A 25,190-nucleotide genomic window follows, 5' to 3' on the forward strand; every position below is an offset into this window, starting at 1 on the left:
GTCCACTACAGTTTTCAGCTCATCATCATCTACCTTGGTTTTGGGTCGCCCATGTGGCTCATTTTCAAGATTAAAATCGCCATAATGGAACTTCTCAAACCACCAATGTACTGTGCATGCATTAGCCACATTCTTCCCAAATGCTTTGTTTATATTTCAAACTGTCTGCACTGCATTGGTTCCACAGTGGAACTCATATTCAATAATAACATGAATTTTTGACTTATCCATGATTTCACAAAAAATGCTCTTAAAAGAAAAACAATTTGAAAGATAATCACAAGCCAAAACATGCATTTGAAAGACTAAGGAGGTACCTTTACAATTAAAAAAAAAAAAAACAAGAAGTATCAAAGTGAAATGTCAGAGATATTAACTGTCAAACTTAGTACTTAAGGAAATTAGACATTTCATACTTAATAACCTAATAGTGACTGAATTGCCAAAAAGGGATGACAGAAGTGGGAGGAACTGAAGATAGCACTGGCCAAAGGAATCAATAGACAGTGTTTTATTTTACTAAAGGAATACAAAAACAAGTGTGGGGTTTGGAGCAGAGGAAAATGATTAGTTAAGTAAGCCGGGCGCGGTGGCTCACGCCTGTAATCCTAGCTCTCTGGGAGGCTGAGGCGGGCGGATTGCTCGAGGTCAGGAGTTTGAAACCAGCCTGAGCAAGAGTGAGACCCCGTCTCTACTATAAATAGAAAGAAATTAATTGGCCAACTAATATATATATACAAAAAATTAGCCGGGCATGGTGGCGCATGCCTGTAGTCCCAGCTACTTGGGAGGCTGAGGCAGGAGGATCGCTTGAGCCAGGAGATTGAGGTTGCTGTGAGCTAGGCTGACGCCACGGCACTCACTCTAGCCTGGGCAACAAAGCGAGACTCTGTCTCAAAAAAAAAAAAAAATGATTAGTTAAGTATTGCACATGTTGAATTTGAAGAGTTTTGAGACGGCCAGATGGATTCCAGGATTCTGCTGCCTCAGAAAGGGGAAAGACCAGCCACACACCCAGGAAGAGAGACTTCCTTAGCACTCTGGGAAGCCAAGGCAGGCGGATTGCTCGAGGTCAGGAGTTCGAAACCAGCCTGAACAAGAGCGAGACCCCGTCTCTACTAAAAAAATAGAAAGAAATTAATTGACCAACTAAAAATATATATACAAAAAATTAGCCGGGCATGGTGGCGCATGCCTGTAATCCCAGCTACTCGGGTGGCTGAGGCAGGAGGATCGCTTGAGCCCAGGAGTGTGAGGTTGCTGTGAGCTAGGCTGACGCCACGGCACTCACTCTAGCCTGGGCAACAGAGTGAGACTCTGTCTCAAAAAAAAAAAGGGAAGAGAGATTTCTTCCTCAGAGACAAAAGTGAAGAAGGAATGTGGACATAGATGCCATCTACTATCTGCACTCTCCAATTCAATCAGCTACAGACTGAAAATATTCTTAAATAAATAAACAGATTTTTAAAATATAGTGTAACATTTATATAGCATTTACATTGTATTAGGTATTATAAGCAACCTAGAGATGATTTAAAGTACACAGGGAGGCCGGGCGCTGTGGCTCACGCCTGTAATCCTAGCTCTTGGGAGGCCGAGGCGGGCGGATTGCTCAAGGTCAGGAGTTCAAAACCAGCCTGAGCAAGAGCGAGACCCCGTCTCTACTATAAATAGAAAGAAATTAATTGGCCAACTGATATATATATAAAAAAAAATTAGCCGGGCATGGTGGCGCATGCCTGTAGTCCCAGCTACTCGGGAGGCTGAGGCAGAAGGATCACTCGAGCCCAGGAGTTTGAGGTTGCTGTGAGCTAGGCTGACGCCACGGCACTCACTCTAGCCTGGACAACAAAGTGAGACTCTGTCTCAAAAAAAAAAAAAAAAAGTACACAGGGAGATGTAAATAGGTTATATGCAAATAATACACCACTTTACATAAAGGACTTGAGCATTCATGGCTTTTGATATCCACAAGGGCCCTATAACCAATCCCCCGCCTCAGACACTGGGGGATGACTGTGTTATATATATTATTAATATATTCCTGGGCTGCCATAACAAGGTACCACAAACTAGGTGGCTTATGCAACAGAAATTTATTTTCTCACAGTTCTGGAGGCTGAATGTCTGAAATCAAGGTGTTGGTTCCTTCTGAGAGTGATAAGAGAAAGATCTGTTCTGGGTCATTCTCCTTGGCTTGCACAGGGCAGCCTTCAGGTTCACACGGTGTCATCCCTGCATCTTCACATCACCACCCCTCTGCCCACCTCTCTGCATCCAGATGTCCCCTTTGTAGGACGCCAATCACACCAGATCAGGGCTGACCCACCCTAACAATCTAGCTTTCAGTTGATCACCTCTGTAAAGACCCTATCTCCAAATAGCGTCACTTTCTGAGGTGCCTTCAGGAGTTAAGACATGAACATATTCATTTGGTGGGCAGTGGCAAGGAAGAGAATAAAACAGTTCCACCCATAACATACAAATACATTTGTAGCTGGAAGGAGCTGACATCTGACGGACTTTATTTTCTTTTTGAGGCTGAAAATTGTGGGAGGTAAGATAGAGGATGGAAGAGATAGATCACCAAGAAAAGGGCTGTTGCAGATCCAGATGAGATAGGGGACTCAGAAAGACCCTGTTCTTTAACACGTATCATGGATTTTAAGAAACAGAGTAGCAGGATTTTTAGCCCTGGAATCACCAGTTTCATGGCCGGTTGGCAGCAGGTAGGAGGGGAGTTCAAAAGTAGGCCTCCTGTCCCTAGGCCGGCCAGCAAAGCCAAGAAAAGCAAGTTAGAAATCAGAACTCTGGCCGGGCGTGGTGGCTCACACCTGTAATCCCTGTAATCCTAGCACTCTGGGAGGCTGAGGCGCTCGGATTGCTTGAGGTCAGGAGTTCAAAACTAGCCTGAGCGAGACCCCATCTCTACTAAAAATAGAAAGAAATTAATTGACCAACTAAAAAATATATATACAAAAAATTAGCCGGGCATGTGGCGCATGCCTGTAGTCCCAGCTACTCGGGAGGCTGAGGCAGGAGGATCACTTGAGCCCAGGAGTTTGAGGTTGCTGTGAGCTAGGCTGACGCCACAGCACTCTTGCCTAGGCAACAGAGCAAGACTCTGTCTCAAAAAAAAATTAAAAACCTTTCTTGGCTCCTATCGTGGTTATGATATGACAGAAGTGTCCCTTAGGGAAGCCAGTTGGCCAGCTTAGGCAGCACATGATGCAGTCTCTGTGGATGACCCTCAATGTAGTATCTTGCAGATACTAACCAAAGTCACAATAAATTTTAAAATGAGACCGTGATTATTCATTTACAACAAGAAATATAATTGTCAAACAAATTAAGCTGGAATGCAAGTTCTCTGAAGACGGGACTCCTGAGCATTCAGTACCTGGAGTAGGCATTCAGTAAGTTTGTTTGTTTTTTTCCTAAGAGAGTTTCACTCTGTCACCCAGGCTAGAATGTAGTGGTGCAATCATAGCTCACTGTAACCTTAAATTCCTCAGCTCAAGTGATCCTCCTGCCTCAGCCTTCCAAGTAGCTAGGACTACAGGTGTGTGCCACCATGCCCGGCTGATTTTTTTGTAGAGATGGGGTCTCAAATGCTGTCTGGGGTGGTCTTGAACTCACGAAATCCTCCAGCCTTGGCCTCCCAAAGTGCTGGGATTACAGGCATGAGCCACCATGCAGAGCCAGTAAGTTTTTGTTAAATGGATAGTAATAAAAGGAAGAGGGGAAAGGTGGGGTGGGGACTAAGGGAATGAGTGAGAGGGGAAAAAAGATCATTTTCTCTCTGAAGGAAGGCTATTTGAGAAGCCAAGTTAAAGCCAGAAGACTGATTAGTGCTTATTCCTCCACTCGGCTGAGCTCCAGCAGACAGGGCTGTAGCATACTCACCTTTGCATCCCCAAGCCCAGCTCCCAGAAGATGCTCCACACAGGTGAGCTGTGTTTAGTCATCACTTAAACATTCACTATTTCAGGATCTTATAAAGGGCTTCTTTTCCTGAAATCCAGCAAGGGAGAGTCTTAGTCCACATTTGCTTGATTGTCTACCCAAAATAAATATTTCCTTCTTCCTTGAAGGCAAAGCCACAGTCTTGTTGGGTCTAAGTCAAGTACAGGTAACTCCATTCTGTCTGGTACTTGTCTTAGGAATCAGGGTGGAATGGGGATGTGAAGGGAGATCTTCTAGAAGGTTTCTGGAGGAAGTGCTCTTTGCTCTTAAAAAGGGACACAAGGCTGGGCGTGGTGGTGTGTGCACCTATAGTCTCAGCTACTCAGGAGGCTGAGGGAGGAGGATCCCAGGTGTTCAAGGCTGCAGTGAGCTATGACGGTGCTTGTGAATAGCCACTGCACTCCAGCCTGGGTAACAGCAAGACTCCTATCTCTTTAGAAAAAAAAAAAAAAGACAAAAGGAAATGATAGTCCTTCTTCTTCCACTGGATTGTCATGGGCATTGACATGCCTGGATGTCTAGATGTGAGGCCAGAATGACGGTAGACATCTCACTACCAGCCAGAGGATAAAGCCAAAATCGAAAGAAAGAACCAAGGAAAGCACACAGAAGCAGACCCAGGGCCTTGACGCCCTGTATCTTGAGCTGCCCTGCTATAGACTTCATGTAATAGGAAATAATAAACGCCCTCACTGCTTAAACTATCTTGAATTGGGGCTTCTAATATTGCAGCCAGAGGCTGCGTCTGGCTCCGGCTCTCACAGCCATTGCAGCACATTGAGCTCCAGAGACAGCGCCGGGCGAGCGAGAGCCGGGCGGGCACTGGGCGACTCTGTGCCTCGCTGAGGAAAAATAACTAAACATGGGCAAAGGAGATCCTAAGAAGCCGAGAGGCAAAATGTCATCGTACGCATTCTTTGTGCAAACCTGCCAGGAGGAGCACGAGAAGCAGCACCCAGATGCTTCAGTGAACTTCTCAGAGTTTTCTAAGAAGTGCTCAGAGAGGTGGAAGACCATGTCTGCTAAAGAGAAAGGAAAGTTTGAAGATGTGGCAAAGGCGGACAAGGCCCGTTATGAAAGAGAAATGAAAACCTATATCCCTCCTAAAGGGGAAACAAAAAAGAAGTTCAAGGATCCCGATGCACCCAAGAGGCCTCCTTCGGCCTTTTTTTGTTCTGTTCTGAGTATCGCCCTAAAATCAAAGGAGAACATCCTGGCCTTTCCATTGGTGATGTTGCAAAGAAACTGGGAGAGATGCGGAATGACACTGCTGCAGGTGACGAGCAGCCTATGGAAAGAAGGCCGCGAAGCTGAAGGGAAAGTACGAAAAGGACATCGCTGCACACCGAGCTAAAGGAATGCCTGCTGCAGCAAAAAAGGGAGTCGTCAAGGCTGAAAAAAGCAAGAAAAAGAAGGAAGAGGAGGAAGATGAGGAAGATGAAGATGAAGATGATGATGAATAAGTTGGTTCTAGTGCAGTTTTTTTTCTTGTCTATAAAGCATTTAACCCCCCAGTACACAACTCACTCCTTTTAAAGAAAAAAATTGAAATGGAAGGCTGTGTAAGATTTGTTTTTAAACTGTACAGTGTCTTTTTTTGTATAGTTAACACACTACCGAATGTGTCTTTAGCTGGCCCTGTCCTGGTGGCATTTTCAGTAGCCACTAACCTTGCCTGGTACAGTATGGGGGTTGTACATTGGCATGGAAATGTAAAGCAGGTTCTTGTTGGTGCACAGCGCAAATTAGTTATATATGGGGATGGTAGTTTTTTCATCTTCAGTTGTCTCTGATGCAGCTTATACGAAATAATTGTTGTTCTGTTAACTGAATACCACTCTGTAATTGCAAAAAAAAGTTGTAGCCGTTTAGTTGACATTCTGAATGCTTCTAAGTAAATGCAATTTATTAAAAAAATATATATATATTGCAGCCAAGAGCCTGCTAATACAGCTTGGCTGGTTAAGATCCTTATATTATGAATCCATGGTGAGTAAACTTTTGTAAGAACATTGTGTCATACTGGTATTGCAGGTATAGACTGATCTCACTGCTTAATCCCAGGAGGGTTAGACCCTGAACTTAGTCATGACTACTTTTTGAATAGGGTTGGGACTAGGAGTTGAGGGGGAGGACCCTTGGTGATCTGAGGGTTTAAACAAAAACAAAGTCTTCGGTTTCAGAAGGAAAGATGTCCAGAGTAACAGCTCTATCTATGCTGGGTAGGAGACATAAATGTGGAAAAAGGAAACTGAGTGGGAAAAAAATATGGTCATGATTTGAGGTTTTAGTCCTGTGTTAGGAAAGGTAGATTTCAGATTGAAATCTTCTGTCCATATACTCTCTACATCATTAAAAGTTTGTCCTGTTAGAGAGAAGCGTACAGTGATGATCAATTATAAAATACTTCCTTCAAATAGCGATGGTGATAATAGGCATTGGTGCAATACTCAGTAAGCATTGAGTCTTGGTTGTTTTTAGGCAAGGATTTCTAGTTCTGGCTCTGTTACAGAATGTCTGGCTACCAGTTATGGCACATGAATGCTATGGTTATTGACTGAAAGGCGTGTTATAATGAGACTCAAACTATTGCTATTACATAAAAGGCAGGGCCTCAGGTCCAGGACAACTTCTCCCTGGGTCAGTCACAACTAATCATGAGGGTGAAAAGATGTTTCTTTCAGATGGAAAATCTACACTGCATAGGAAAGCCTCAGAAGGTACAAGCCTGGTTGTACATTAGAATTGGTTGGGAGCTTGAAAAAATATTCATCCTTAAACATATGAAAAGATGCCGAACCTCACTCCTAGTAAGAGAAATGCAAAATTAAACTACTCTGAACATTTTTTCACCTATCAGATTGGCAAGAATCTAAAAGTTGAACATAAAATTTTACCAGTATCCAGTTCTCCTCTACTTCTGAGAATATGAACTGTACAATTCCTTGCTCTCCCTGAATTTAGGCTCGCCATGTGACTCATTCAGGCCCATAAAATGAGAGCAGAATTAACATATTTCCTCTGGGCTGAAGGATTTAATAGCTGGTGCTATTAAACTATATAAAGTTTCCAGTTCTGGTACCCAATTCAACTACTAGAGGAGAATGTGAGGTTCCATTTGGTATAGCCTCAGGATGTTGGAGCTTCCACCAGCCTGGATCTCTTAGTTGTTGCACAGAGGAACGTTGCCCTGTCTGTGCCAGAAATAAACCTTTGTTGTGTGAAGCCTCTGCTGCATAAGCCCAGCCCATTCTGACACACACCACTGATGAGGCTGTGGGGAAACAGGCTTCTTCTATACTGCTGCTACAGTACAAAATGCCATAACCACTATGGAGGGCGATTTGACCAAATCTATAGATATGTGCATTTTTACTTTAATCTGCAATTCCACTTCTGGGAATTCATCCTACAGAAATACCCACATATACATGAAATGGTATATTTACAAAGTTATACATTGTGGCATTGTTTGTAACAAGAATTTGGAAATTATTTAAATACCAAGTAGGGAGACTAGTTAAACTATGGTATATCTATCTTCCCAATGGAATAGCATGCAATATGTAAAAATAAACTAACAACAAGGAAACTCCATAAATCCTGATATGGAAACAGTTCCAGAATATATTATTAGGTTTTCTGGTTTTGTTTTTTGAGACAAGGTCTCTCTCTTTAGCCCAGGCTAGAGTGCAGTGACATCACTAAAGCTCACTGAACCTCAAACTACCGGGCTAACCCGATCCTCCTGCCTCTGCCCCCTAAGTAGCTGGGACTACAGGCACACACCACCACACCCAGCTAATTTTTTGTAGACACGAGGTCTTGCTAGTGCCCAGGCTGATCTTAAACTCCTGAGCTCAAGCAATCCTCCCACCTCAGCCTCCAGAAGTGCTAGGATTACTGGTGTCAGCCACTACACTTTTAAGAAGCAAGCTGCAGAAGAGTGGATATGTTTTCTTTAGTGTAAGAAAGGGGGAAAGTAAATATATTTTTATTCTTACTTGCACAAAGAAACATTTGTGTAGTAATACAAGAGGTCAATAAAAGTGGATGGGGTGGGAGCAAGACTTCTCAATGAATACCATTTGTATTGTTTTTTACAGTTCAATGTTATGAACGCATGACCTATTTTTTAAAAATATAGTACTAGCCGGGCGCAATGGTTCACGCCTGTAATCCTAGCACTCTGGGAGGCTGAGGCGGGTGGATTGCTCAAGGTCAGGAGTTCGAAACCAGCCTGAGCAAGAGCGAGACCCCGTCTCTACTATAAATAGAAAGAAATTAATTGGCCAACTAATATATATAGAAAAAATTAGCTGGGCATGGTGGCGCATGCCTGTAGTCCCAGCTACTCGGGAGGCTGAGGCAGGAGGATTGCTTGAGCCCAGGAGATTGAGGTTGCTGTGAGCTAGGCTGATGCCATGGCACTCACTCTAGCCTGGGCAACAGAGTGAGACTCTGTCTCAAAAAAAATATATATATATACATAGTACTTAGGTCTTCTCAGGCCAATTTCTTTTCTTTTTTTCTTTCGAGGCAGAGTCTCACTCTGTTGCCCTGGCTCTAGAGTGCCATGGTGTCAGCCTAGCTCACAGCAACCTCCAACTCCTGGGCTCAAGCGATCCTCCTGCCTCAGCCTCCCAAGTAGCTGGGACTATAGGCATGCGCCACTATGCCCGGCTAATTTTTTCTATGTATTTTTAGCTGGCCAATTAATGTCTTTCTATCTTTAGTAGAGATGGGGTCTCACTCTTGCTCAGCCTGGTTTCCAACTCCTGACCTTGAGCGATCCACCCACCTGGCCTCCCAGAGTGCTAGGGTTATAGGCGTGAGCCACCGCGCCCGGCCTTCCCAGGCCAATTAAATGAGTTTTCTGGGATCAGATCTGGGCTTTCTTTGGTTTTGTTTTTAATGCTACCAAGGTGATCAAATGTTCAGTCTCAGATGAAACAAGAGATCAGAGAGGTAGCTGTGTTGCGGGTAGTATTTGGCCTTTGATCTGTGTTCTGGAACCTATCTCTGATGGCTCAAGTCCTCCCTTATGGATGGAATACTATAACCAGATGAGGCAACTCCATCTGGAATAGATGTTGACAATACTGTGGGATGTTATTACCACAGATCACAGCCAGGCTGTCTGGGGCTAAATACTGTGAAACAGAGAACTGAGCCAGACACAGACAGAATAAGATGTAAACCAATACTGAATTTATCAGGGTTGTGTGTTATAATCAAGGGCCTCTTTCAGGGAAGAGGTCTATTAGAAATTGTGGTAGTGACCCTAAAAAATTCTGGGTCACACTGGGAACAGCACAAAAGGCACATTCAATACAGAAGATTTTTGGTCTAAAGTTGGCAAATAATGGCCTGTGGGCCAAATCTAGCCCACCACCTCTTTTTGTGTGGCTTTTGAGCAAAGAGTGTTTTGTTTTGTTTTTTCAGACAGAGTCTCACTCTGTTGCCCAGGCTAGAGTGCCGTGACATCAGCCCGGCTCACAGCAACCTCAAACTCCTGGGCTCAAGCAATCCTCCTATCTCAGCCTCCCGAGTAGCTGGGACTACAGGCATGCGTCACCATGCCCGGCTAATTTCTTCTACATATTTTTAGTTGGCCAATTAATTTCTTTCTATTTTTAGGAGAGATGGGGGTCTTGCTCTTGCTCAGGCTGGTTTTGAACTCCTGACCTTGAGTAATCCGCCCGCCTTGGCCTCCCAGAGTGCTAGGATTACAGGCATGAGCCACCACGCCTGGCCCAAAGAATGGTTTATATCTTTAAATGGTTGGGGGAAAAAAATCAAGAGAAGAATGTTTCATGATGCCTGATGATTATGTGAAATTCAAATTTCAGGGTTCATAAATAAAGTTTTATTGGAATAAAGCCAATATTCCAAACAAAAGAATTCCTTTCTTCTCATTAGTAAAACCTAAACCCAGGCCGGGCGCGGTGGCTCACGCCTGTAATCCTAGCACTCTGGGAGGCTGAGGCGGGCAGATTGCTCGAGGTCAGGAGTTTGAAACCAGCCTGAGCAAGAGCAAGACCCCATCTCTACTATAAATAGAAAGAAATTAATTAAAGATTTTGAGCCTGTGAATTAGGATAACAGTGATGCTACTGAAAGGAGAAGCTGAAAGGCAAAGTTCAATCCAAAGGAAAGATTAAGCAGAAACAGATGGAGCTAATAAAGTTTAGTTTCAAATATATATATTTTAATAACATTTATTATGCTAATAACAGAAAACAATTACACAGACTCCTTATCTTTTTTTTTTATTTTTTTATTTTAGCATATTATAGGGGTACAAGTGTTAAGGTTACTTATATTGCCCATGCCCTCCTCCCCCCACCTTATCTTTGCTAAAATAAATTTTTACTTTTCTCTGGCTTCTTCCTATCTTTATTCATCTACATTCAAAAACCATTTATTAAGTATGTATTATATGTGCTGGGCACTGTGATAGGCACTGAGAATACAAAAAATAACACTATAAGCCAGGCGTGGTAGCACACACCTGTAGTCCCAGCTACTCAGAAGGCTGAAGTGGGAGGATCACTTGAGCCCAGGAGTTTGAGGTTACAGTCAGCTATGATCGCACTACTGCACCCTAGTTCAGGCAACAAAGCGAGACTTTGTCTCTAAACAAATAAATAACACTACAGCCTGCCCCCAAGATGCTCAGATTGGGATGGAAAAGATATTTATATACAATTACAATAGACTGTGATAACAAATTTAGGCCGTGACCACAATGTTTGCACAGTAGTCATGTAGTCAGTTTTTGTTCTATTTTTAGAAGATACATGTTTGGAGTCACCAGAGAAGTGACCCCTAACTCCTTCATAATTATTAGCCAACCAAAGGAAAAACTAAAGAGGTGAAGGACTGAGTTTCTACATTTAGAGACCAGAGACAAGTGCTACAGAAAGAAACGGAGAAAGTACATTTGGAGAGGTAGAAGGTAGAAGAAAATTATGTTAGTGTCACAGGAGCTAAGAAAGAAAAGTCTTTCCAGAAAGAGGAGATTTTCAATATAAACACAATGGCCAGGTAGATCAAGGAGGATAGTAGTTTCAACGGGGATCACTGACAACCTTCAAAAGCCTAGTTCAGTCAAAGCAAGGATAGAAGCCAGATCTGGAGAAGGGCAGGCAAGGACTGGGTGATGACAAAATGGCAAATCCAGAAGTGAAAAGTAGTTAGAAAACCAAGTGGAGATTTTTGATTCCACCCTCACCAACCCACTGCTCACAGTTTTAGGCTATGGAGGCAGAGGCCCGGGAAGGAGTGAATAATAATGGAAAACTCATACATGATGCTTACTAAGTGCCAGCTACTATTCTAAGCACTTTACATGTATTAGCTTGTTTAATACATTTACTTCAACCTAGGAGGTAAATGCTATTATTATCCCCATTTTACAGATGAGGCAGAAATGATCAAGGAACTGGCCCAAGTTCCTTGGCCCAACTGACTGAGCCAATATTCAAACACAAGCAGTCAGCTTCAAATTCTATGCTATTCGAGTTGCACCTGAGACTAATATTAATACAATATGAAAGCATCTTTGGGGAAGATGAAAACTTGCTTATGCTGAGTCACAAAAGGCACTAGACCTTGATATTTCCCCTTTAGCTTACCCTAGGATAGACATCACTTATCACCCTACAATCTAGGATATGTTTAACTTAGGGGTACAAATGGCCAAAATGAAATTCCACTGTCAGAGGGGTCTATATATGTTTTGCTTCTTCTGCCTGCTTCTCCCCTTTTGGACATGTTGTCCGTCCAGTTCCAGGGGTATTGCTACCGGTAATCCGACACCAACAGCCCGGTGATTTTTCTCAGTAGTCATTCATTCAACAAATATTTGAGCATCAACTCATAGCCAGACATTGTGCAAGGCAGGCAAGACAAAGATGAGCAAGGCAGACAAGATCCCTACTCTTTTAAAATTTCCATTTTGGTTTGGGGTAGCAAAGTTTACACTCTAGTGAGAGGGAATTAGGCTAGGAGGTCACGGCTGGAGCTGGGTAAGCAAGGGAGAATGAGAGATTAACTCAGAGAAGCAGGCAGAATCGGGAGTGTACAAGCCTTCGGGCCACGCCCGAGAGGCGTTTGCATTTTACTTGCAGCAATTCGGACCCGCAAATGGCCACATTACTCCAGGCTGTAGACTTCCTTGACTAGTTGATCCTGTCAATCTAACCTTCAATGCGCACACACACACCTATTTGTCGGGTCATGTAGCTACTCGAGGTCCCTTAGCCTATCAAGCTACCTCGGGCCTACGTCACCCAGTCAGTCACCTAACTGGGGGTCACCTCAGCCCCGGGGTCATCCCCTTCCTGAGCCACTTCGGCCTATCGGGGCCTGTCCGCCTTTGAGTATCCCTTGGGCCCCTCGGCCGGCCAGGTCACCTCAGTGCCACGCCTCCTCGGCCTGCGATTCGGCCTGCCTGTTACGCTTTGTTCCCAGAAGCAGATTTTCGAAAAGCCGCTCCTTTTCGGCTCCAGCTGTCTTCCTGCCAGCGCAGGCAGACCCGACACCGGCAGCGCCCCAGGCGGCGCACCGCGGCCCAGGAAGGGAGTGCCCGCCGCGGCCTCTTCACCCGCCTCCCGGAACGCGGGAGCGGGCGCGGGCCGCGCAAGCCTGGACAGCCTCGATCGTGCTCCTGATTGGCTACACTGTGTGACGTCTCGCCGGGAGGGCCCCGGCGGCCGCTGGGAGCCGGGGCCCTGCGCGTGCGCGGACGGAGCGCGCTGAGCGGAGGGGGAGGTGGCCGGGAGCTTCTCCCGCGTCCGCCATTTTGTTGCTGTGGCTATTGGGAACGGGTTGGGCAGAACCACTCCGGAGGCGCGACGCTCCTACGAGTTCGGTGCTTCGCGCGACTGCGGGGGTCAGTGAAGACCCGTGGGACTGCCGACCCGGCGCGTTCCAGGCCGAGAGTCACTGGAGGCATCCACGGTACGCCGGGCAGCCCGAGAATCCCCAGGCGGCCTCCGCTGCGGCTCAGCTTTGCCCGCCCGGAGCCCCAGGCGCTACCCGCATTCCTCGGCCCGGCTCTCTCCGTGAGGCGGCCCCGGAGCAGGCGGGCGGCGGCGGAGGATGTTGCGGGCCCGGAGCCGTGAGGAAGGTGCTGGCCCAACCCTCTAAGCGTGCTTCGAGGTGTGCTGAGAGGCCCTTCCTCGGCCTCAAAGCCGTCTGCCGGGCAAAGACTTCCAGAGCAGGCGCGAGCTGCCGCCGCCCTGACCCGCTGCAGAGCCCCCGGCCCGACACCATGTCTTCCGCCAGGTTCGACTCCTCAGATCGCTCCGCCTGGTACATGGGGCCGGTCTCTCGCCAGGAGGCGCAGACCCGGCTCCAGGGCCAGCGCCACGGCATGTTCCTAGTCCGCGACTCCTCCACCTGCCCCGGGGACTATGTGCTGTCGGTTTCCGAGAACTCACGGGTCTCCCACTACATCATCAACTCGCTGCCCAACCGCCGATTTAAGATCGGGGATCAGGAGTTCGACCATTTGCCGGCCCTGCTGGAGTTTTACAAGATCCACTACCTGGACACCACCACCCTCATCGAGCCTGCGCCCAGGTACGCGAGTGCCCGCCCTTGTCGGGCTTGCAGCCACCCTGAGAACATCGAGAATGGGGATCGGTCGAAGAGTGTGTATGAGTGGGAGGTTTGAACCCATTCCCCCCCACTCTGAATCAGATTATTTTCCAGAAGGCATTCCGAAGGGAAGGCCAGTGCCAGGATCTGGGTCACAGGATGAGAGGATGCGTTTTAAATGTGTTTAACGGTGATTGCATGGTTAAATGCGTGCTTCTTGCCTTTTCTTGCTTTACCTATCTAGCTATAATACTAATGCGGTGTGGTGGTGGTGGTTAAAAAACCTTTCTTGGATCATGGACTTCTTTGAGAATCTGAAGATAGCGAGGGAATCCCCCCACCCTCGTCCTCCGCCCCAGAATGTACATACACACGTTTCCACACCGTTCAAGCAAGGTCCTTGGAACTACAGGTTAAGAGCTCCCGGGTTGCAATCTTTGGAACAGTCGCCAAATGAAAGTGCTTTTAGCCCTTAGAAACAAAAACCTTTAGCTGAAATTTTTTCTGAACTGTATATTGATACTCTGGTGCCAAGTTTGAAGCAGGCCAGACACCACCTCTTTTATAATAATTACAATGAAAAGAGAAGGTGCATTGGCTTCAGCAAGCACAGTTTTTGAATTTTTAAAAAAATATTTCCCTCCACAAGGTGGACCATTAATAGACTAGAGATCAATTTGGTTAATTTCCAAGAAAGAATAAGGCTAGAATATTAAGAGAGAAGTTTGAATGGTGCTCGCCTTAATCCTAGTTCAGTTTTATATGTGCATTTTGTAGTAAGCCTAATGATTTAATATCTATTTTAAAGTTAACACAAAGTGACTCTGGTCATCAAGCCTTCTCTTTTCTAAGTAAAATGGTTTTTTGTTTTGTTTTGTTTTGTTTTTTTGAGACAGAATCTAACTTTGTTGCCCAGGCTAGAGTGAGTGCCGTGGCGTCAGCCTAGCTCACAGCAACCTCAAACTCCTGGGCTCAAGCAATCCTCCTGCCTCAGCGTCCGGAGTAGCTGGGACTACAGGCATGTGCCACCATGCCCGGCTAACTTTTTGTATATATATATTTTAATTGGTCAATTAATTTCTATTTTTAGTAGAGACGGGTCTTGCTCAGGCTGGTTTCGAACTCCTGACCTCAAGCCCACCTCGGCCTCCCAGAGTGCTAGGATTACAGGCGTGAGCTGCCACGCCCGGCCAAAATGTATTCTTTTATTTATTTGCTTTAATCTGCCTTAAGTATTTTATCAGAGGTTTCTTTTATTAAATTATGTCAAATATGAGTTGAAAAATTGCCTAGAATTTTTCAAGTAAAAAGGTATTTCACTGCCTAGTTTGTTTCTTAAACATCTAATTTAAAAGGACAGAGTGTTCATGTAGATTTTTCAGGATGAGATGTTGCTTACTTTATAGATTTACTGACAAAGTATTAACTCCAAATTTTAAACATTAAAAGCCATTGTAATTAATTAAGGATACCAACTAGATCATGAGTGTTGCTTCTGTAGGATAATGATAGAAAAGAAACAAAGCCATGGCAATATAATGACTATAAGCTTAGCTACTGAACTAAATGCACTTTAAAAACAGGGAGAAAGCGATTATAAATTAAGTACTGTATAACAAAGACCAGGACGGCCAAGAATCTGATTGGTGAAACCTGTAGTTTCTAGCAGGTGGTGGGAGTTGCAGTCACCTTTGAGCACAATTTAATTCTGGTATAAGGAATTGAACCCACTGTAATGAGATTTGTAATATGTTTAAGTAAATTCTCTAATTCGGGAAAGTGAATTATATAATTAATATCAGGCCTTTATTGAGCCGTGATGTGTGCAAGGCATGAGCTTACATTGAGGTGACAGGCACAAATAATACAGCTGTTTCAAAAAATGTGAGTTAATTGCTCAATCCCCATTTAGAGGGAGGAAAAGGAATATGCTGCTTCCCATTAGCCACAAAATCGACTCCAGATTTTCCATACATGTGTCTTTTCAGACACCAAATGTAATTTTCTGTCTTTGCCCTCTCTTGCCTTTCCATCACTGCAGCTCCGGAAGGCTGCTCGCTTTTCCCTGGTACCCGTCCTTACCTATTCACACTTTGTACCTTTGCTCCAGCTGTTGGCTCTTCAGTGACTGTATAACTATACCTCACTCTCCATCTGTTGAAAGCCTACCTGTTGTTCTAGTCCCCTCACAAATAATAGGTCTTTTCCCTGACCCTGCCCCATGCATCCAGTTTTGTTACTGCTCTGCCCTCTTCCTCCACCCCCATGTTGCTGTAATTTAGTGTTTCATTTTCCTTGGTATCTCTGAAAGAGATCGCAGTGCTGCTTGAATTAGATCCTGACTGGATTTACTTTGTTAAACTGAGTCTTTGAATTGCCACTCCAAAACCTGACTTTCATTGATTAGGTTTGACGTGGGTTTTTTTTTTTTTTTTCCTTTTTCATGAGAAATTGGTTTGAGATTAGATTTGACATGTTACTAGTCTTTAAAGCTTATGGCTACTAGAACCTTGGCCAAGTAGAAAACATAATGTAATGCTTCTTCATGTAGGATAAATTAAGTGGTTTAACTTTTCAGACATCAAAACTGAGCTTTTAAAGTCAGAGTTTCATGCCTCTTACCTAATAGTTCATTTTTTAACTTTTGCATAGCTAAAGTTGATAACTATAGTGTCTTCCTCTGAATGTAAGGACTAGTGCTTGTTTTATTCTAGTTTTATCCTTTTTATTGGAATGGTTTATGATTTTTAATTTTACATTTTCAGTCAGATACTTAGAATTGTAACCCAGTGTAGATATTGGGAAAGATGTACTTTCTCGATCATGGGACTTACATTTTAGTGGAGAAGCAGACTAAAAAGTAGAAAAAAATAAGCCTGGGCAACAGGGATACCCCCATCACTACAGTTAGAAAAATTAGGTGGTCGTGTTGTTGCATGCCTATAGTCCCAGGTACTTAGAAGGCTGAGACAGAAGGATCCCTTGAGCCCAGGAGTTCAAAGCTGCAGTGAGCTATGATCACGTCACTTCACTCCAGCCTGGGCGACAGTGATACTCTGTCTCAAATAAAAACACAAACATTTTTTTTTTTTTTTTTTTTTGAGACAGAGTCTCACTTTGTTGCCCAGGCTAGAGTGAGTGCCCTGGCGTCAGCCTAGCTCACAGCAATCTCAATCTCTTGGGCTCAAGCGATCCTCCTGCCTCAGCCTCCCGAGTAGCTGGGACTACAGGCATGCCCGGCTAATTTTTTTGTGTATATATTTTTTAGTTGGTCAATTAGTTTCTTTCTATTTTTTTTTAGTAAAGATGGGGTCTCGCTCTTGCTCAGGCTGGTCTGGAACTCCTGACCTAAAGCGATCTGCCCGCCTCGGCCTCCCTGAGTGTTAGGATTACAGGCGTTAGCTACTGTGCCCGGCCCACAAACTCTTGTAATAAATGCTATGAAGGAAATAATCCTAGGCTGAGAGAATGTAACTGAAGGTACCTACCTAAAGTAGTGTGGTCAGAGAATACGCAAAGCTAAGACATGGGGTAGAGAATAAATCAGCTTTGAGGTTGGTCCGATGGGTAGAGAAGAGCCTTCCAGGCCTAGGGAAAAACTTATGCAAATGTCCCGAGGTGAGAAAGACCATTGCTGGGAGTGTGGTTCTTAAAGGGAGAAAGGGGGTCATAAGAACAGTTTGGAGGCCAGGTGCAAAATCATGGTGACTGATAGTGACTGTGGAGCTGTGACTAGGGGATGCTTATTGTGGAGATAAAATTGATGTTGCTGGTGGATAGAGGGTGGAAGGGAAAGGGAAGATACAAGGAGGATTGGTATATTTGTAACTTTGTGTCCTCTGGGTTTATCTTATTAATTGCTTTTTGTATTTGTCTATGATATTCCTGTGGTTGATTTTAAATGTAACTCACAAAAAAATATATAACTCACAAAAGGTGTCTTGACCAGCCTGAGCAAGAGCGAGACCCTGTCCCTACTAAAAATAGAAAGAAATTAATTGGCCAACTAATATATATAGAAAAAATTAGCCGGGCATGGTGGCACATGCCTGTAGTCCCAGCTACTAGGGAGGCTGAGGCAGGAGGATTGCTTGAGCCCAGGAGTTTGAGGTTGCTGTGAGCTAGGCTGATGCCACAGCACTCACTCTAGCCTGGGCAACAAAGTGAGACTCTGTCTCAAAAAAAGAAAAAAAAAAAAAGGTATCTTGCTGGGTAGCTTTATTTTGAAGGACTCTAAAGGATTCTCTTTCTGCACATGGGTCTAATTTTTATATTGCAAATCGTTTCATACACAGAAATCCTATTGGTGGTTTTGCCTCCATTTTATATGAGTATAAACATAAGATATTATATTGTTTGTAATATTATTATTTATTTTTTGAGACAGAGTCTCGCTTTGTTGCCCAGGCTAGAGTGAGTGCCGTGGCATCAGCCTAGCTCACAGCAACCTCAAACTCCTGGGCACAAGCAATCCTTCTGCCTCAGCCTCCCAAGTAGCTGGGACTACAGGCATGCACCACCATGCCTGGCTAATTTTTTCTATATATTTTTAGTTGGCCAGTTAATTTCTTTCTATATTTTTAGTAGAGACTGGGCTCGGCCAAGGGATCCTGTTTGTGAGTGGGAGTTCAGATTATCCTGAACTAGGATCATAACAAGTAAGGTGGGGCTGCCATGTGTGGGGCAGCTCACCTGGAATGACCATGGAAAGAGTGGGGAGATGAAGAGGCTTCAACAGCTCACCAAGTGACAAGCAGATCTCTCCAGATCTGTATGACAGAGTTAAACCAGGGTTAGATAATTGGAATGCCTGGGCTTTTGTGCTTTCACAAGCAAAATAGAATAGAAATAGGCATGGGAAATGCTTCAATATATTGAGGCCTATTGTATACTAAAGCCCAATACTAGACTATGGGTATATAATATAATGGGAATAAATCATAGTTTTTGTCTTTGAGAACCTCGGGCTATTGAAAAATTAAAATAGAATACCATGGGACCTTTAAAACAAGGATAATCAACTGTGCTTAAGGGATGGGGGAAGGCTTGAAAGAGGAGGTGCTCTTTCAACTTAGTCTTGAAGGATGAGAACAGTTATATGAGGTAGAAGAGGTAGTGGCAGTGCCTGCTGGGAAAGGCACAGAGTTGTAATTAATGTGAGTGTTGGGCGGGAAGCTAGGAAGGAAGGGTAAAGCTAACATATAAAGGGCCTCCTGTGCCTTGTAAATGAGCTTAACAGTGGGAGCCATCTAAGGTTTTAAAAAGAGAATTGTTGTGATCAGTTTTACTTCTTAGAAAATGCTCTGGTGTGGAACAGGATGGAGGTCTAGAGGATGGGACTAATTAAGGGCCATTACAGGAGAGGGACCATGAGAAGCTGAACTAAGATCAAATGCAGTAGGAATATAAAGTGGAGATTGGCAGTGTTTGCAGGGCAGTTGTACGTAGAAGATGGGAGAAGGACTATAGAGAGGATTGAGTGGTACCTTTGAGAGGAGAGAAAGGATTAGGGTTGAGGGCATGATTGTTTTCAATCTGGAGAATCTTTGAGGAGCTTTCTGGAATCCAGGTGATGGTTAGCAATCTGATGGGTTTGTTATTGAGAAGAGAGATGGGGGCTGAGTACTTAGAGTCTTAGCTTAGACAGAATCACCCAGAATAAGCAGGCAGAAGAGGAATGAGCTGTGGAAAGAAATGGAGAGACAGCTACAGACATAGTAGAGCCATTAGTGGTGACCTGAATGCCCAGGGGTGGATGGGAGGGGACCTTGGTATCAGATACAACTGAGTGGTTGGTTACCTGAAGCAGTTTCACTAGAGAGATACTTAGCAAGTATTCTTGGAATTGATTCTTCTGCCAATGATATATTTACTTTTTACTGTGATATATTTCATACATACAAAATGAGTTTATATATATACACATACATGTATGAAATAAAAATCTTAAATATTCATGTACCTTCTTAAAAAAAAATAGAACGTTACCAGTTCCCTTGGAACTCCATTTCTCCAGAAGGTGATTGTATTGGTGCTTCAGCATGAATAAGCAGATTTTTAGCTTAGAAGATAGTAACACTCCTGGTTTAAAAAGAAGATGTTTTAGGCTGGGCGAGGTGGCTCACACCTGTAATCCTAGCATTCTGGGAGGCCGAGGCCGGTGGATCACTTGAGGTCAGGAGTTCGAAACCAGCCTGAGCAAGAGTGAGACCCCATCTCTACTATAAAAAAAATAGAAACAAATTAATTGGCCAACTAATATATATAGAAAAAATTAGCCGGGCATGGAGGCGGCGCATGCCTGTAGTCTCAGCTACTCGGGAGGCTGAGGCAGGAGGATTGCTTGAGCCCAGGAGTTTGAGGTTGCTGTGAGCTAGGCTGACGCCACGGCACTCACTCTAGCCTGGGCAACAAAGCAAGACTCTGTCTCAAAAAAAAAAAAAAAAAGATGTTTTATATATGGTTTATACATGAAGCTGAGAATGCTTTTAACCAAAAGAAAGAGGAGAGAGGTTTATATTATTAAATAAGAAAAACCAATTACCAGTTAGTTAATCAGGGCCTTGCTGCTCAAAATGTGCCATGGACCATAGGCACAAGAGAGTGAGACACATGAGTCTAGGGTGTTTGAATGGGCTTGGAAAACCCTTTATTTGTAAACTTTATTTTTTTTTCTTTGCTTCCTTGTACTGTCTTATTTGGATAGACTTTAAAGGGAAGCTGGGGAGGGCACTATTTTTAGTCTTGCTCAAGGAACAAATTGAAATAATTGAGAAGCAATTCTTTAGGCAGTGGGTTCTAATTGAAAGGGCAGGATATTTGACATGGCAGCATCCTGTATTTATCTCTTCAGTGAAACCAATGTGTAATTTGCAGAGGATTTTAATTAGCAAAGGAGTTTGAGAATATGGGGTAGAGGGCTTTAAATTTATGTCTGGGTGTGGCTGTGAGACTGATTTGGTGTCAGATTTAGGGATATGTATTCAAATGATAAATCAGGAAATGCAAGGTCACTGTAGCAGTAGTAGTGGAGAAAGTATAAACATCTTCCATCTTTATCAAATTTGTACACATATCCCCCTGGCTGGGGTAGCAGAGAAGTTGAAAAGCACCCTCTGCTTCTTTGACCCAGGGATTTAAACCAAGGGCCAGCAAACTTTTTAATGAAGGAACAGATAGTAAATAGTTTAAGCTTTGTGGCCATAGAGTCTCTAACTACTCAACTATGCTCTTGTAGCAAAGAATAGTCGTAGACAATACATAAATGAGAGGGATCAGCTGTGTTTTTTGGGGGGGTTACATAGCGGGTTTCTCTGTGTCACCCAGGTTAGAGTACAGTGACCTCATCATAGTTCACTGTAGCCTCTAATTCCTGGGCTCAAGTGATACTTCTGTCTGCCTCCAAGTAGCTAGGACTACAGGTGTGCATCACCATGCCTTGCTAGTTTTTACATTTTTTGTAGAGATGGGGATCTCACTACGTTGCCCAGGCTAGTCTTGAACTCCCGGCCTCAAACAATCCTCCCACCTCAGCCTCCTAAAGTGCTGGGAATACAGGTGTGAGCCACCATGCCCAGCCTTAGCTATGTTCTAAAAAAAAACTTTATATTTGGGAGGCTGAAGCAGGAGGATCGCCTGAGTCCAGGAGTTTGAGGTTGCTGTGAGCTAGGCTGATGCTATGGCATTCACTCTAGCCTGGGCAACAAAGTGAGACTCTGTCTCAAAAAAAAAAAAAAAGGAAAAGAAAAAAACTTTATATTTACAAAAGCATGCAATGGACCAAATGGCCCACAGGCTATAGTTTTCAGACCCCTGGGCCGGACTCAGATAGTTTTTGTGTGGTGTATTGGAGCTATGAATGGTTATATTGCATTTTTAAAGGGTTGTTAAAAAAAAAAAAAATATGTAACAAAGACCATATGTATCCTGCAAAGCCTAAAGTCCATACCACCTGCCCCTTTACAGAAGTTTGCTGACCTCTAGAAGGCCTTGGCCAACAGAGCTCCTGGTCTGTGCCTCTGGGAACCAGCACTGAGGGCTGTGGGGAGGCTGGGAAAGAGAGCATTTGAATCTTAGGGGCTCTAGTCAGTTTCTAATGTAGCACCAAATATATAAACCCACCCTCAACAATATCTTTCCACTTCAAAGGGGGCTGCCTTTAAGTCTTTTAAGAGAGGAAACTTTGTTTTATTCAATTTTTTTGTCCCCTAGTTCTTAGTTACATAGTAGGGCCAATGGATACCTGGGTAAATGGATTTCATCAGCGTTAATCTGCACTAAAGCTGTGCCAGTTGTGTCCTCATGATCTGTGTTGTAAAACTGTTTTTTTTTTTTTTAAAGGTTTATTCTGAGCCAAATATGTGTGACGGCCTGGAACACATGGCTTTAAGAGGTCCTGAGAAAATGTGCCCCCAAACTGTTTTTAACTTCTAACTATACAAAAAATAAAATACCCTTGAATAGGATCTGAGATGGAACTGATTGTGCTCTTAATAAATGGATATTTATATGGGTACTCACCATACTTTTCACAGAATCTCTGTGGCTCTTGAAATAAAAACAGGTGTGTACTTGAAGGGTGTATATGTGTTTTCATGCTCGCCAGTTGGATGCTCAGGGCTGTCAGGAATTGTGAATGTTTCACATGCATTTTGACATTAATTCTCATATACCAGAAAGATGCAGCGTTTGTCGCTGAGGCTGGTTAGCTTAAAGGTTAGGAGTGAGGCCTCTAGAATCAGGCAACCTAAGTGCAAATCTAACCTCTTCTTTGGCTCCTCATCTGTAAAATGGGGATAATAACAGCATCTACCTCGTCTTCAGAGACTGCAAACAGTGCCTGGCATAACTAATAAATACTAACTCATTGTTACTATTGCTGCTCTTACTACTTCTGTATCCATTTTTTTTTTTTTTTTTTTTTTTTTTGAGACAGAGTCTCGCTTTGTTGTCCAGGCTAGAGTGTTGTTGTCCAGGCTAGAGTGAGTGTCGTGGCGTCAGCCTAGCTCACAGCAACCTCAAACTCCTGGGCTCCAGTGATCCTTCTGCCTCAGCCTCCCGAGTAGCAGGGACTACAGGCATGCGCCACCATGCCCAGCTAATTTTTTATATATATATCAGTTGGCCAATTAATTTCTTTCTATTTATAGTAGAGACGGGGTCTCGCTCTTGCTCAGGCTGGTTTTGAACTCCTGACCTTGAGCAGTCCGCCCGCCTCGTCCTCCCAAGAGCTAGGATTACAGGCGTGAGCCACAGCGCCCGGCCTTGTATCCATTTTTTAGGTACTGATATTAAGCAGTTTGTTCTTGGTTATACAGTTGTTAATAAATAAGGCCTTTTGAGTTTTTAAATCATGCTCCTAATAACTATGGTATTCTGACTATTATGAAATTAGTTATTTGTATTTAAAAAGATGTAAGTTTTTGCCACATTGTGAAGGCTGCCTTTTAGAAAGCAGTGTGGCAGTGTGTACCAAGGACCATAAAAAGTTCATGTTCTTTAATCTGGTAATTCCGGTTCTGGAAGTCTGGGTTTTATTAAAAGTCTAATATAGGGAAAATATGCTCAAAAGCATTTGTAATATTGATGATTGAATAGAAAGAAATGGAAAAAAATAATATCCAGGGCATTAATTGCAGGAGGCTCACAGAATGAAATGTGACTCTGCCATAAAAGTGATCATGAGAATGTGTGGAAACACCTGTGATGTGATAGCAGGCAGAAAAATACAGGTACCTATAAGACTATGTTTTAAGAAAGCCATAGGCCGGGTGCGGTGGCTCACGCCTGTAATCCCAGCACTCTGGGAGGCCGAGGCGGAGGCGGGCGGATTGCTCAAGGTCAGGAGTTCAAAACCAGCCCGAGCAAGAGCGAGACCCCGTCTCTACTATAAAAAAATAGAAAGAAATTAATTGGCCAACTAAAATATATATAAAAAATTAGCCAGGCATGGTGGCGCATGCCTGTAGTCCCAGCTACTCGGGAGGCTGAGGCAGGAGGATCACTCAAGCCCAGGAGATTGAGGTTGCTGTGAGCTAGGCTGACGCCACGGCACTCACTCTAGCTTGGGCAACAAAGTGAGACTCTGTCTCAAAAAAAAAAAAAAAACAGTCTGAGCAAGAGCGAAACCCCATCTCTACTATAAATAGAAAGAAATTAATTGGCCAACTAATATATATAGAAAAAATTAGCTGGGCATAGTGGCGCATGCCTGTAGTCCCAGCTACTCGGGAGGCTGAGGCAGCAGGATTGCTAGAGCCCAGGAGATTGAGGTTGCTGTGAGCTAGGCTGACACCACTGCACTCACTCTAGTCTGGGCAACAAAGCAAGACTGTGTCTCTAAAAGAAAAAAAAATAAATAAAGCCATAAACTGAGATAGTGGGGGGGGAGCGGAAGGAAGGAAGGATAATTATAATTTCTTTAGGGCAGGAACTATGGGATTTTTATTCTTTTGTTTCCTTTTTTTTAACTGAATACTGTAATATGGTGAAAAATTTTATAAATGAAATTTTTTTAATTAAAATGCTTCAACATAGGAGATCACCTTGTAATATAAATTACTTTTTAGATCACTATTTGGGGGAAAGAAAGAAAAAGGAGGAACAAGGAAAATGACCATGAGCTAATTGAATATAAAAGAAATTGAAATCATAGGTCAGTGGTTGAACAGGCAAATCCTATCCTAGTATACTTCTCGGGGCTGTTTGAGAACCTGGCTCTGGTGTTGGTCCTGCAAGTGAAGCCACCTCCTAAGCAGGTGCAGAATTTTTGGATGAAGCCCAGGACTTGTTAATACAGTGTAGATTCTGTACTTCAGAAAAACCAATCGTTTTTTTCCAAACCTTGCTGTATTTTGTATTTGCAGCTTTTGTGAACATTTCTTAGGTGAAGAGAGACTTCTGTACTTCTTTTACAGATGAGTTGTTGCTGGAGAGCAGGAACTGTGCTTTTGTAGCTTACTCTTGGAGTACGTTCTACAAGGCACTTGACAAATCCACATTGAATCTGTAGGCACAGCAAAGGTGATGGTGGTGCCTGTGGACTGATGCTTAGATGAGAGCTCTTGCCTGTGAGTTTTGCATTGAAACTTTTAACGGGCATTCATTTTGATAGTTAGATGGTAATTCCTATATGAGATGAAATGTGGGAGTAATATTTTTAATTTGGCAAGCATATAAGTCCTCTTTTCTTTTTCTTTTTCTTTCTTTCCTTTCTTTTTTTTGGAGACAGAGTCTCACTCTGTTGCCCAGGCTAGAGGTGTCGTGATGTCAGCCTAGCTCACAGCAACCTCAAACTCCCAGACTCAAGCAGTCCTCCTGCCTCAGCCTCCCGAGTAGCTAGGACATGCCCACCATGCCTGGCTAATTATTTCTATATATTTTTAGTTGGCCAATTAATTTCTTTCTATTTTTAGTAGAGATGGGGGTCTCACTCTTGCTCAGGCTGGTTTTGAACTCCTGACCTTGAACCATCCGACCGCCTTGTCCTCCCAGAGTGCTAGGATTACAGGCGTGAGCCACCATGCCCAGCCTAGACTTCTCGTTTTTATATTTTGAGGGACCAGAGACAGAGGCCTTAGTCATCTTGTGTGTGTGTGTCCAGGGAAGTGTGCAGG

The 25,190-nt window shown here is 43.7% G+C and overlaps 1 protein-coding gene and 1 pseudogene across 1 annotated transcript in view; both read left to right on the forward strand.

Annotated features, from left to right (window-relative positions):
- Positions 1-774: 774 nt before the first annotated feature.
- Positions 775-8,403, forward strand: LOC105877777 (high mobility group protein B1 pseudogene; annotated as a pseudogene).
- A 4,308-nt stretch (positions 8,404-12,711) lies between these two features.
- Positions 12,712-25,190, forward strand: part of CRKL (CRK like proto-oncogene, adaptor protein) — a 32,753-nt gene continuing 20,274 nt past the window's right edge. The window contains exon 1 of the mRNA XM_012776677.2: positions 12,712-13,557. Coding sequence (XP_012632131.1) covers positions 13,247-13,557 — 311 coding nt within the window. The 5' untranslated portion in view covers positions 12,712-13,246. The remainder of the gene's footprint in view (positions 13,558-25,190) is intronic.

The sequence above is a fragment of the Microcebus murinus genome, chromosome 22 (assembly GCF_040939455.1).
Source record: "Microcebus murinus isolate Inina chromosome 22, M.murinus_Inina_mat1.0, whole genome shotgun sequence".
Classification (NCBI taxonomy): domain Eukaryota; kingdom Metazoa; phylum Chordata; class Mammalia; order Primates; family Cheirogaleidae; genus Microcebus; species Microcebus murinus.